Consider the following 14,311-nt stretch of genomic DNA (forward strand, 5'->3'; position numbering starts at 1 on the left):
ATATATATATATATATAAAGCATGAGACTGGTAATTAATATACTAGTTTTATGACTCACAATATTAGTTCAACAAAAAATATAATTTTAGCCCTTTACGTGTATTGATGAATTTCAGTGCGACTTGATTACTACATGTTGTCCATGCGTGATCCCACGATTCAAAATTTCGAACTAGGAGAGTCTACTCGATGGAGCCTAGGATTTTCTATAACTGATTTTAATTGTTTATCTTATTAGTTTGGCCAAGTATATTCTTCACGAAAATGAAAAGAAAAAAATCGAGTTACGTATTATAGTAGCGTGTTGAAAACACAATTCAACCAAAGCGAGACAGAGAAGCTTGCTTGAGTGTGAGGTGACGGATTACAAAACAACAAGGAAAAGAATAACAATCCAAATATTGGTAATAAAAAGACCTACCTCGGATATATAGTAGTTGGGAAGATCATCTACCCCCAGATCATAGAATTGTTTAAAAGGAATATTACTAGAAAGATTAGCATAATCCTCTTATTTAAGTACTAAACCCAGGCTACGTACGTGACCGACCCACTAATCTGTCCTTGGAAGAAGTAGTGCATGTATGTTTGAATTGCTAACGTTGAAAGTTAGAACCGGTCAATCTCATGGATCAAGTTTTTTTTAATTCTGATAATAGGTGTCCAGGTCCGCTTACGTGCACCTTGACTAATCTAGCTTGGTGGTTTAATCTCACTGCTCACTTGTCGGGAGTTGAGTAAAGTCGGAACAAAACTTCGTATAGACTGACCCCAAAATAGTTGATAATATCTGAGAGATTTGGAACCTGAGATGTGGATATGTTTTCTTTGGAAATTCTACTATTTATGCTCTAATTTAACTAAGCCCTTTAGGCAAATGTCCACTTGGCATTAGTTCCTTAATTATTAAGTAAAGGATCAATTGAATAAAGAATGAGCTTAGTGAACATCGCACGTAGTTAACGTTCCTCGTAATTTGCCAAACTTTTGGGTTCAATGTGGTGGGTTTTACTTTGAGGTGGTAACGACAATTACAACAACAATAGCAATGCATAGTAAAGGTAATTATCGTATCTCAAATATAATTATTAGCATTAATTGCATGCTATTAAGTAATTATTAATCGTATAGAGAGAGAGTTTTAATACTCTAGCTAAAGTGAACTTGAAGTTTTCACCATTTCAATACTTATTTTTAGGTAATCGAATATCCGAACGAGCTTGTGCACACTTTAGCTAATTTCGGAGTTTTGAAAGTAATGATCGAGCGTAACCCCTAATGACCCAAATGTTTGGGATGGTTGGTCTCCGTGGAATTCGAACATGCGAACTCATGATTAAAAGCAATTATATATTGTTTTTGCATGCTCATTTTGCCAACCCCTCGGGGTTATTCACCATTTCAATCCTTATTCTATTTATATTCTACTAGTATAAGTTTGACGGATGCCACTAATAATTTCCGTCTACTTTCCATAGCAAAAAACGTCACCAAGGTTGATCTGGAGGATCAAAATATATACAGGAAATATACTTGTAGTATTTGATAAGGTCAAAATTAGATAAGTTTAAATACATAATGTATCAAAGATGACATTTTCTTTTGTAGTGTGAGTCACGATACTAATTGTCCAACGCTCACAACAATCTAATAGTTGAAGGACTAAGGGGCTGTTTGATAAAATTGAAAACTGAAACTGAAAGCTGAAAAATTAAGTACTGAAAACTGAATGCTGAAATTTTTAAGCTGAAAAGCTGTTTGATAAATATATTAAGTACTTAATTAAAAAAATGATGAATTAATTTTGTTCCAATTCTATCTTAATTTACTAACGGTCACAATATACTTTTGGTAATGGTGGTGGAGTGGTGGTGGGGGAGTGGTGGAGGTAGTAGGAGTGCTGGTAGTGGTGGTGGTGGTGGAGTGGTGGTGGTGGTGTAGTGATGGTAGTGGTGGTGGAGTGGCGGTGGTGATGGTGGTGGTAGGAGCGGTGGTGTGTGGTGGTGTAATGATGGTAGTGGTGGAGTGGTGGTGGTGATGTGGTGGTGGTGGTGGTGGTGGAGTGGTGGTAGTGGTGGGGGAGTGGCGGTGGTGGTGATGGTGGTGGAGTGGTGGAGCGACGGTGGTGGTGGTAGGAGCGGTGGTGGTGGTGGTGTAGTGATGATAGTGGTGGTGGTTGTGGTGGTGGTGGAGCTGGTGGTGGTGATGTGGTGCTGGTGGTGGTAGTGGAGGAAGTGGTGGTGGTGGTGATGTGGTGGTGGGGGTGGTAGTGATGTGGTGGTGGTGGTGGTAGTGGAAGGAGTGGTGGTGGTGGTGATGTGGTGGAGGAGGAGTGGTGGTAGTGGAGGTGGTGGTGGTGGAGTGGTGGAGGTGGTGGTGGAGTGGTGGAGGTGGAGTGGTGGAGGTGTTGGTGGAAGTGGTTGTGGTGGTGGTATGACGGTTGAATGTAAGTACACAAAAATTTAGCCAGAATTAAGTAGCTCAAAGCTACTTAATTTTTTTCAACTTTTTAGCCTATATTTTAAGTGGTACTTAATTTGTTAAGTAATATGAAATGTGGTTATCAAACCTACCGAATCACTTATTACTTAATTGATTCAGTATTAAGTGCTGAATTTTGGTTATCAAACAAGCCCTAAATTGGTAATGCATCTCTCTCATCATTATGCAACATCTCGGCATCATCATGGATTAATGCTCAACAAAACCCATGAAAGTTATTAGAAGAGTGATTTTGGTGGGGTACGGAGAAAGGGAAATCAGTTAATATTCTTGGAGCACCGTCACATGGTGTCCAAAACTCTTTATTCATCACATATTTTGCGTTGAGCTCACTCTCAAAAAGGCTTATTAACCTGGACACGGGTCGTTTTTAAAGGTAAATCCTTCCGAACCTTCCCTCAAGATATGAAGTTTGATTTCCCATGGGGTCGTGACTAGTATGGTCACACAACTTCCCCGGAGGTTTGGGTTGCGCAGCCGGATTCATATAGTGACTTGACTGTAGGACTGTTCCGTTATTAAAAATTAAAAAAAGTTATGCTTAGATATGGAGTATTTATTAGTACTAGACTACTAGTTGTGCAAGTTTTTTTTTTATTTTGTGTACCCTTAAGTTTTATACGGATTGGGGATTCTTGCGGTGCGGCCTGCACTGCAGGGTGTGTAGGGCGGACGATCCAGCCGTTCATTTTGACACCGACGGCCCGGATTTAATCCCAGCCCCTATTGATCCGAGCCGTCCATTATTTGGATTAAAATCTGAGCCGTCTATTACTGAAATGGACGGTCCGGATGCGTTCTACAAGGCCTGTTGGCACCCCGCCCTACATGATCTCCGGATCCGTTTTGTACACCCAAATCCGTGATTGTCCACGTGGCATAAGTTTAGTCAAAGTATGTAGTGTCCTCATTGTGTCCTAGCGCCCACGTGATCCAGTAACTTTTGATGGCTGACCTATGCAATTACAGATCATATGCGCCCGCAGGTGTAGTCTATCACTCAATCGGTCGATGAGGTTTTTTTTCACGGTGCCTCCATAAAAAAAGTTTATGCACACCCTTATTTCATTGTTCGTTTCGATAATTGACGATCTAAATTTTAAATAAGCTATTCGTGCGAATATGTTATTTAAAATCTGGATCATCAAAAACTTTTTTGAATTGGTGAGATTGTTCACCTCTATAAAAACCTTTTTTACGGAACCTCCATAGAAAAAGTTTTTCTTTTAGTTTATAAACAAGCTTGCGTACGGTGGATCCTCTACTCCATATATTTTTTTATATAACTCTGGTGTCCAGGCCAACGTTCACCTCATTATGAGAGGAAATTTGATTCTTATACGTGTCTAGCAACAGGTATAAGAATTAGTATAACGAACGATTGAAGAAATGCATACATGATACATACGTGATCTAGGTCTTGCTTCGTATAGTACTTTGTTAATTCATTTATGGTTTACACGACTTCGGCAGATAAAACAACCATCAAAGGTTATATATGCTTGCTCATCGAGCAGGTGATTTAATTTGGATTAGTTCAATTCGTAACCATTTTATAGGTACTCTCTCCGTTTTCATTTTTTAGTTCATCGTTTTATTCTAATCGGATAGTTTATTGATTATATTTTTCGATTGGTAGTTCAATTCGTAACCATTTTATAGGTACTCCCTCCGTCTCCATTTTTTAGTTCATCGTTTTATTCTAACCAGATAGTTTATTGATTATATTTTTCGATTGGTAACACTTTTTAAATGCAATATGAATTTTGTTTGATGGCTCTCGATCAGTACTAGTAAACGAAAATTTTAAAAATCATCTAAAATCTCATAGATTACAAGACATAATCGAATAAAAAGTGGCACGAACTTTCAAATATAACTTAAAAATTGAGACGGAGGGAGTATTAGAGAATTGGCCCAAGGACCTCAATCAGATTCTAGTATTATTATATTATTATTATTTGCCATTGCTCGATTTATTTCTAGAAATCTCGAGAATTCATCATCTCCATCCCATAAGACAACTCACAAACCACTTTCAAGTTTCAACTCCTAATACCAACATAAATTTGTTTTTTTTTTTTTCCTTTCAATTCGTTATCTTTTTAAATCTCGTATTCATTACTCATTTATTTTCGGTTTCTTAAACTATAAATGACAACCACCAAAGAACACCAAAAAATTATTAATCTCGACCGTTGATTGATGAAATCGACGATAATAAAAGTCAAAAGCTACTATAGTTAAAAAAATCTCGTGCATGGGGAAAAACATTTTTTGAAATTTTCCTCGTAAAAGAACAATACAACAAATGCCTCCTCCTTTTTTCTTTTGGGAAAAACTGGATTCTAAAACCAACACAAACAAGGGCAATAGCGTCATTTAATCAGACAGTTCAGTGTATATTTAAAGGTTCGAGTGTTTCACTTTTTTGAAGCAAATACTCCAGTGCTTCTCTGTTTTTGGCGGTTTTATCTGATACTCCTTTTCGATACGTTCGTTAGTTTCTTCCCCAGAAAATACTCTCTCTCTCTCTCTCTCTCTCTCTCTCTCTCTCTCTCTCTGCATTGATTTGTTTTCCATATCTTCAATAACCCATCTCTCTGGCTGGAGTTTGACTTCAAATTCAAATGGGTTTTCTAAGCACTTTCTTGGGAATTCTTGGCTTTGGTATTGGACTCCCATTCGGAATCCTAGTTGGGTTTTACTTCTTCGTCTATTCTAAGCCCAAAGATGTTGAGGTAACCTTTTCTGCACAGAATCATCTTCATAGTCCTTGTTTAATCTTGGGTACATACAACGCCATAGTAGTTCTTGTTAAATCGATGAGCACAGATACTAATTAGTTCTTCTCTTGTCATTGCATGAGGAGAGATCAATAAGTATTTGATCGATGATTACATTCACCAAGAACCATGTATATACAGTTTGACATATAGATAATTGGATACATAAGTTTTTTGTTTTCTCATTGCTTGTAGAAATGATTAGATACACCTGAGTTTTCAGGTTTCATTTTGGTTCTCTCTCTCTCTCTCTCTCTCTCCAGATGTTCTGTATAAATTGGGATTTTCTAGGATCTTGTTCCTGGCCTTCTGCTTTGCTGGCGACAGTGAGAATATGACATAATTTTTTTTTTTCCCTCCGCTAAGTTTCTTATTTTTTAATTACTTATTTTTCGCTTTACGAGATAGATCATTCTCTCACGATATATCACCTTTAATTCAAAAAATAATTACTTATTTTAGTTGGTGGAACGCACTCTAATTGTTTGCCATCTGTCTTTTTTGTTTAAATTTGACCATAGGACTCGTTTTAATTTTGTTTGTAAATTAATATTTTCTGTCTATTCCAAACGAATTTTATTTTCGTGTTGTCTATACCAGTGCACAATTGCTAGACTTGTATAGTCTTCTTCTGACCTGTTAAATTGGTGATTGCTTGCACGTTTGACTGTTCATAAATTTCCTGAGTATCTCACAAATCTTTTTTCTATGTCTCTATCACCTTCTACTATTTAGCGTTTCATGGTGTTAACAACTGTGTTGACCAGTTATGTTTTTTGGGTTTTTTGCTGGCGAGTATCTCAGTAGGAACGGAATGATCCTATTTTATGTGCCCTCTGCCCATGGAGGAAGAATTTATCTCCATAGAAGTATAGAACGAATTTATCTTGGATTTTGAAATGGTTGGTATGATTCATTGAAGACCGCTGACAGTGTATTCGTACGTAACATCAACCGGATACTCAGACTAAAATTAGCCTCTCAGTGCAAAAAATACACCTTGACCTGTAGGCTCATTTGTAAAAACATGGAATAGATAATCCATTGATCGGACTGATAGTGGAGCGATGAATAATAGCTTATTCCCAAGGTATTGCATATCTGTTTCGTGGGATTCCTTATCAGACAGGAGATAATTTAATCCGGACTGCAAAAATTTCAAAGGCAGAACATGTTGTCCTCTAAGATTTAATGTCCAATCACATACTTCGATTTGAACAAACAAACAGGACTGTATACTACAACCAATCAATTTCTTATGTTGTTGGATGTGATCATGAAGTACTTCATCAGTTGTCTTATCCTTACTCAGAATCGGTTTTTGCATTTTAACTATAGCGTAGTATTAACTTTCTCACTTCAGAGCCTTCACTAAAAAAGTTGTTGATTGTGCACCAAAATAAGCAAACGAAAAGGGGCCTTTGAATATGATTTTGTGTAGGTTTCAACTCCAAAATGTAGCTCTAATTCTTTGAATCTTGAATTATGCAATTACAGAATCCCATTGTTAGGCCCCTTCACGAGATGGACACGACTACTTTGCAAGAAATTCTGCACGAGATTCCGCTCTGGGTGAAGAGTCCGGATTATGACCGAGTATGCTTTACCTTTCAGGCTTTTACAAGATTTACCTTTTCATTTCACTCTTAAGGACTTCACTTGGTCTGGTCAGGATTTAAAAGCAAATTCAAAAGCACATTTCTTAAGGGGTATTCCCTCAAGGTGATTACACGCCAGAGCCACGCGTAGTTGGTTTAAATCTTTGTTTATCGTTTAATTTGCATGATTATGCAGGTGGACTGGTTAAACCAGTTTCTGTTGGATATGTGGCCTTACCTTGACAAGGTGATTATAAATTTGTAAGGGTTAAAAAGTGATTTGTTAGCTTACAAAGTTTAAAGTCTATGATTAATTAGACTAAGCTTAATTATTGAATTACGCAGGCAATTTGTAAGACCATAAGGATCATGGCTCGACCAATATTTGCAGAGTACATCGGCAAATATCAGATAGAATCGATTGACTTTGGCAATTTAAGCCTTGGAACTCTCCCTCCTATAATCCAAGGTGAGTATAGACATGTTAGATAACATTTGTCCTGCTCCGTGGATCAAAAGTCTTAGACTCCGTTCCAGAACACCTTCTTAAAAAATAAGTACTTATTTCATATTTTCAAACTCAAAAATAGTGTAAATAAATAATAATTTTTTAATTTTTTTTGCACCGTATAAAAGATCTCATCGAGATCTTTCAAATAAGATTCATATTGCATATTTTTAAATTTTAATAAACTCATTATTTTTAAGCTTGAAATTGCCTTCTTAAAAAATAAGGACTTATTCTACGTTCCGGAACGGGGCCTATTGATGTACAATTGCTCCATTTCCTTGTTGATGGTTTGATTTTTGGTCAACATGAAATGGCTCAAACCATTTTCTTTATTCTACATTTATGTGTGATTTTATGTTGGGATTAGCACGTATTCTGGTGCTAATTTTCATCAGTTGCAAACACAATACACAGGGTACATCACACATTGACCCTTGTTTGTGTCATTATACCATGTTTCCTGATCATCGCGTCTTTATTTGTACATCCACTCGTGGTCTACAAGATCTGATAATGGGGACCTCAGATCTTACTTCGTCATCTTCTTGAGAAGGCTTTTCACTTGTCGAGGCCGTGTCCTACTTTGTCTGAGTCGGCCAACCATGAGCGTGCGGGACTCAAGGAGGAGTTGTTAAATTTTATCTGTTCTGAATAAGGTGTTGATTTTTCCTCAGCAAATTGCCCTTGAAAATAACTATATCTTCCATTGGCACCACCAAACTTATGGAAACGATAATTTAACCTATAGTTGTAGTTTTTCTTCCATTTTCCATCCGTGATTTAACCTTTTTCCCATTCGGAATTTAACGCATTTGGAGTGTAGGCTAAGAAAATTGAGGTGTATGTTTTTCGATAAAGTCTTGCTTCCAATAGACAAAAATTCTGGTCCGCCCCTGGCGGAACCTAAGGTGACATGGTGGTCTCAGACCCCTGAGTGATTTTCTGTGATTCAGCTAGCGTTGCTAAAACTTTTCTAATTTTTCCCTTCATAACTTGGCAGGTATGAAAGCCTACGATACTGAAGAGAGAGAACTGGTCATGGAACCGGCTATGAAGTGGGCTGGAAATCCAAACATAACTCTGATGTTGAAAATTTTATCTCTAAGCATCACAGTTCAGGTCAGGAGATCCTAATGACACTATCATTAACAAAAGAATGTTTGTTTTAGTTCCTATAAAGAGGATGTATTTGTTGGGGAGGATTGATTATGTTTCTTATCAGTTAGTGGATCTACAAGTGTTTGTGGCACCGCGGATAACGTTGAAACATCTCGTGCCTACTTTTCCATGTTTTTCAAGCATGGTCGTTTCTTTGATGGGGAAGGTAAGAGGAAAAGTTGATTATACCAAATAACTATCTCATTTCTCTCAATCTTAGAATGGAAATAACTAACTTATTAGCTATTATTGTCATATGCTGCAGCCACATGTGGATTTTGGACTGAAAGTACTGGGAGGGGATATTATGTCCATACCTGGACTTTACCGATTTGTACAGGTGCTGCATTGACCATTCATTCAGCTGTAGGCTGTGTTTGGATCATGACTTTTGTTTAAGGTTGTGTTGGGATCATGGAGTTGGAAACTAAGAAGATACTACTTTTTATCATGGAGTTGGAAACTAAGAAGATACTACTTTTTGGAAAGTAAGAAGATGCTTGAAGAATCTAAATTCATTTCTTTGGTTTCTCCATCAACCTTCCTCACGATACAATAATTCATGATCCAAACACAACTAAATAGTTTAGTGGTTTTCAGTTTTAAGCAAAGTCTTTCACCCACTCATTTTCCATTGCACCTTGCAGGAGGCAATTAAAAAACAAGTTTCAATCCTTTACCACTGGCCCCAAACCCTTGAAATACCCATACTTGATGCGTCCACGTAAGTTCACAGCAGAACAATATTAACCTCTATATTATTTTCAACTTGATCGGAGCAATGTAACCTCAAATCATGTTCTGGTTTTTTCTATGCATCAAAAACTGACTTGTTTTCTTTTGATAGAGTGGCGGTAAGGAAGCCTGTGGGAATATTACATGTCAAAGTTATACGGGCAATCAGACTTTTGAAGATGGACTTAATAGGAACATCGGATCCTTATGTTAAGCTCAGTCTGAGTGAAGAAAGGCTGCCGGCAAAGAAAACAACAGTCAAGAAGAGGAACTTGAATCCAGAGTGGAATGAGAATTTTAGGCTAATTGTCAAGAACCCCCAGACCCAAGTTCTGAATATCAATGTCTATGATTGGGATAAGGTTTGTCCCTTGATTTTCTGCAAAGTATCATGGCATTATACTGAAAGTTTCTGAATTCTATCAATGAGCTGCTTTTTGATATTTCTCAAAGGAAATAAGAAGTATAATGCTTTTAAGTTTGTCATGAATTCACATAAAAGAAAAACATAGAGAAAAAGTGATTCAAGGAGAATATTCAATGACTTCCTTAACTTTGGTAACATTCGAAGAGTGCGCTTCTGCTTTTAATTGGCGTTTCTGCCTTTCAACAGGTTGGCGCACACGACAGGCTAGGTTCACAAGTGGTTCCTCTGAAACTTCTAACACCACATGAGCCAAAGGAGTTTACACTTGATTTGCTCAAGAGCACATTTACCAGTGATTCCCATCACAAGAAACCAAGAGGACAAATTGTGGTGGAACTGACGTATGACCATTTTAAAGAAGACAGTGATGACTCTAGTGAACATCTCAAAAGAGACGGGAAGAAGGAAAACAGAATTGATAGGGCATCTGGTAATGAGAGCCCCAGTGAAGCAGGTTTACTTTTGGTCACAGTTTACGGAGCTGATGACGTTGAGGGTGGGGGTGCTCACAACAACCCATACGTCTTCATTCTCTTTAGAAGAGAGAAGAAGAAATCAAAGGTGAGCTTACTTACCTTTTGAAAATTGTCCTTGCTATCGTTTATGTTACAACTTACAAGGACCATCTCTGGGTATCATCGGTATACCTGGTTTCGATGCAATTTTAAAGAATATCTTCTTATGTCATTCCCTTCTATTCTTTTTTGTTCTTTTCCTCTGTTTTTTTCTCTTCGTTCTAGGGTGTGTATGGATCACGGATTTGTGATGACACTAATGGAGGTACATGAAAAGATGCGGGGATGTTGTAGTCAACACTAAATTTGTTCATCGGTTTCTCTGTGATATTCCTTTGGGTTTGATAAATCCTTCCACCAACTTGTTAGTCCATACACAGCCTCAGAGTTAGCTGATGTAGGTTTATATATAAACAGCAGTCATTCTTACTTAAATTTATAGTTGAGCGGAATCGTTCAACATAAGATGTTTCAAAATCTTTGGCCGGAGACAAATAAATTCAGTATTTCAGATGATCAGGAAAACACATCACCCAATGTGGAACGAAGATTTCCAATTTATGCTTGAAGAGCCTCCATTAAATGATAAGATCCATATCGAGGTCATGAGCAAGAGGACACGTTTCAGTTTTCGATCAAAGGTATGTCTCATGATTCTACTTTTATCACTGCCGTTTTTTCCTCCTTAATTCAAAAAGATTCAAGCGGAGTATTTACACTGTGTAGGAGTCGTTGGGGTTTGTGGAAATCAATCTCGCGGATGTAGTGCACAACGGACACATCAACCAGAAATACCATTTGATCGGCTCGAAGAATGGAGTGGTACACGTAGAACTAGGGTGGAAGAAAACTTGAGAATCAAGATGAGGGAAGTATTTTGTCTCGGCGAGGTTTTCTTTCTTCTTAGCCGAAGAGAAATCTGGAATTTTGCATCATTTGATATGCTTCAGAATAGATGGACCTCATGGAATGATGCAGAGTTTTAGATTTGTAATTGTTTGTTCATAGATGTTCCAATGAGAATAACTCTATTTGTATGCCCAATTTTTGCATCAATATCTGTAAAGAAAATAACTTTTTGCCTTACCATTTGCAACTTTTTTCGCTGTATCAACGAGGTCTTGAAGCTAAAGGTTGTTACGAAAAAACCAATACGCGGGAATAAGGAAAAGTGAAAGCAGCAATGAGACTCGAACCCAGGCAGTACATCCCGAAAAGTCAATAGAAAGCTTATATGGCCATGTCTTGGGATGCGGTAAGAACACACATGGGCCATGTTTTGGGTGCAAAATCAGGTTTGGGCCTTGCGGAATCTGGGCCCATATATGCATCTTCTGGACTTAAACCGTCCTTTTTGGGTTATATGGCCTCCAATTTTAAGGTTGCAATTATTTTGGGTTATATAAGGAAAATACTCTCTCTTTCTTTCTCTCTCTCTCAACAGATGTTTGTGACAGCTTATGTGCATCTTGAATTTAATTTAAAATTAAAACTTGAAAAGACTGTACAAAGTACTTTTAACGTTTCTCTGTCGTGTTTTAAGAAACGATTATCGACGCGACGACATTTCTGGATGTGCGATGGATCCACACTTCAAAGCCAAGGTGTGCAATTTTTAAGCCCACAAAAAAGACTGTTTTGAGGTTTCCAAAGTTATGGTCAAACTGGCCATGATTTAGTTTACCTTAATCTTTAATACCTCTAGAAGCAGACAAGAGCTAAGTAATAATTTCATAGGCTAAGCTAGGACTACATAATTCTTGATCTTAATTAATTAATCACCCACGTGGGGGGCACCATCAAAAGGGAGGTTCCCTTATCAAAAAAGGGTCACCTTTCTAGTTGACTTGCACCAGAAAGTGTAGCAAATTCAGAGGAGGGTGGTCCAAGGGAATCATATCCTCCCACCCACCAAGGTGTCATGAGGATTCTTTCTTAATGGATATCTACTCATTTCAAATTTTCCATGAAGAATACTCTCTCTCTCTCTCTCTCATGAGGATTCTCTCTTAATGGATATCTACTCATTTCAATTTTCCAATGAAGCCCTCCCTTTGATCCAAAATAAAGAATAGGTAGCTCTCTCTCTCTCTCTCTCTCTCTCTCTCTCTCTCTCTCTCTCTCTCTCTCTCTCCTTTTGATCCAAAATAAAGAATAGGTAGCTCTTTCTCTCTCTCTGTCTCTCTCTCTCTGGGAGGGATGATAAAAATGAATAAGAAGTTGCTAATCCAGTGTCAACCATCTTGTCGTTCCTATACTTAATGTGTCAAGCCAGTTTATGTACACATTGATTAATTTTTAAAAAATTAATACCATCATTTATGTATATGCCAAATTAAAAGCCAGAGCTTTATCCCGTTGGAATGGTATCACTAGAATTGATAGAATTTATATATATAGTTTCGAAATTGAAACTTTTTTTCCTTGTTTTTTTTTCAAAGGTTGAACTTGAGAACTTGAAAGAAGCAAATTTTAAAGCTCAGACCTTGACTACAGGCAAGATCATTTTTCACAATGACTCACCTGAGTTTTATTAGAAGGTGATACATTGTTATACTGAAAAATTTCAAAATGACACCTGAACTTTCACTCCAATGTCACCGAAACACTTAGACTTCATTTTATTTCAATTAAACACCTGGACTTACAAAATCCCCAAAATGAGGCACCTGTCGTTAGCCTCCATCCATTCCATCAACAAAATTGCTGATGTGGGCACACATCACCCCTTAACTGGCCCCACTTTACATGTTAGGAAGTAAAAGACATGCACACAATCAAAACCCTACTCTTTCATTGCGCTAGATCCATCGTCGCTTCCACTTCTTGAACCCTCCTAATTTCCTCTGCTTTCCCATCAACCGAATCCACAATTTCTCCCAAATTTGGTTCGATTTCTTCAACAATCCTTGATTCTAAAATTAAATCTTTGGAATCAGGCTTGACCTCAGATGTGGGTCCCTCCTCTGTTTCTCGCTCCTCCCCAACCTCTCAGCTCCATTGCCATCTCTATTTCTCGATCCTCTCCGACCTTCTCAGCTATGGCCATCCTCTATTTCTCACTCATTTTCGTCTTTAACTTCAACTTTTTCGCACCATCCAAACCAGAAAGACCCGACCCATTTGTTTAAACCAGAGCATAACAATTTGGGTTTAATTTGTTTAAGGAAATGGGGGCAAAACAGAATTTAAGGCAAAATAAACTGGTTTTGACCCACAGGTAGGGGCAGCGGTGCAGTTTGGAGGAAATGGGGTCAGTGGGCTCCAACTTGGTCGATGCCAATGACTTTAGGAGAGGACGGTTTGTGGGTCTCGTTAGCGGGTGTTCTTCTTGCGGATGAACATTGGGCTGGAATGCAATTTGCCTTTGCTTCGACTACCGAAATTGCTCCTAAGAAACCTCACCAGTGGTGGTGGAAACTTCTCCGATTGGTCTAGTGAAGGGGACTAGATTGGAGGTTTGTGGGGTTTTGATTTTGATTTTGTTTTTGATCTGTGGAGTTTGATTGTGCACACAATTAAAAGGTGAAGAAAAGTGAAGTAGGTTAGTGTTGGGTTGTAATTGTGTGCATTTCATTTGCTTCCTAACATGTGAAATGGGCCCATTTAACGGGTGAAGTGTGCCATATCAGCAATTTTGTGGATGGAGGCTAACGGCAGGTGCCTCATTTTGGAAATTTTGTAAGTCCAGGTGTTTAATTGAAATAAAGTGAAGTCTAGGTGTTTCTGTGACATTACAGTGAAAGTTCAGGTGCCATTTTGAAATTTTCCATTGTTATACTTAATATCTGACTCCCGGAAAGGAGCGAAATGGAAAGGAGTCGACCTTGTTTTTGGTTCCTAGTGGATGGCCTTTTGGAATAGCTTTTTTTGCAATTAAAAAGGATAGAGCATTTTTCTTTTCTGGGGTTGTCTTTTGAAGGGAGAGCTAGTGATGTAAAAGAGTGAATAGGAAACTCAACTCAAAGCCTATAGAATCATGTTGGTAACTTCTCCCTTTTGGATTAGTATATGGACTCTGAGAGAATGCAAGTGAGCCATTAATTTGATGCCCCATTTTCTCCAACAATACAAGTGG

At 37.9% G+C, this 14,311-nt stretch overlaps 1 protein-coding gene across 1 annotated transcript; it reads left to right on the forward strand.

Moving 5' to 3' along the window:
- Positions 1 to 4,955: 4,955 nt before the first annotated feature.
- Positions 4,956 to 11,314, forward strand: LOC131301008 (synaptotagmin-3). Its single transcript, XM_058327097.1, has 12 exons — positions 4,956 to 5,244; positions 6,787 to 6,885; positions 7,084 to 7,134; positions 7,233 to 7,356; positions 8,399 to 8,517; positions 8,621 to 8,722; positions 8,822 to 8,896; positions 9,204 to 9,280; positions 9,404 to 9,653; positions 9,905 to 10,279; positions 10,746 to 10,874; positions 10,960 to 11,314. Exons 1-12 carry the CDS (start codon positions 5,134 to 5,136, stop codon positions 11,086 to 11,088), a joined length of 1,641 nt encoding a protein of 546 aa, XP_058183080.1. The 5' UTR covers positions 4,956 to 5,133; the 3' UTR covers positions 11,089 to 11,314.
- The last annotated feature ends 2,997 nt before the right edge of the window (positions 11,315 to 14,311 follow it).

This window comes from Rhododendron vialii, chromosome 9a (assembly GCF_030253575.1).
Source record: "Rhododendron vialii isolate Sample 1 chromosome 9a, ASM3025357v1".
NCBI lineage: Eukaryota > Viridiplantae > Streptophyta > Magnoliopsida > Ericales > Ericaceae > Rhododendron > Rhododendron vialii.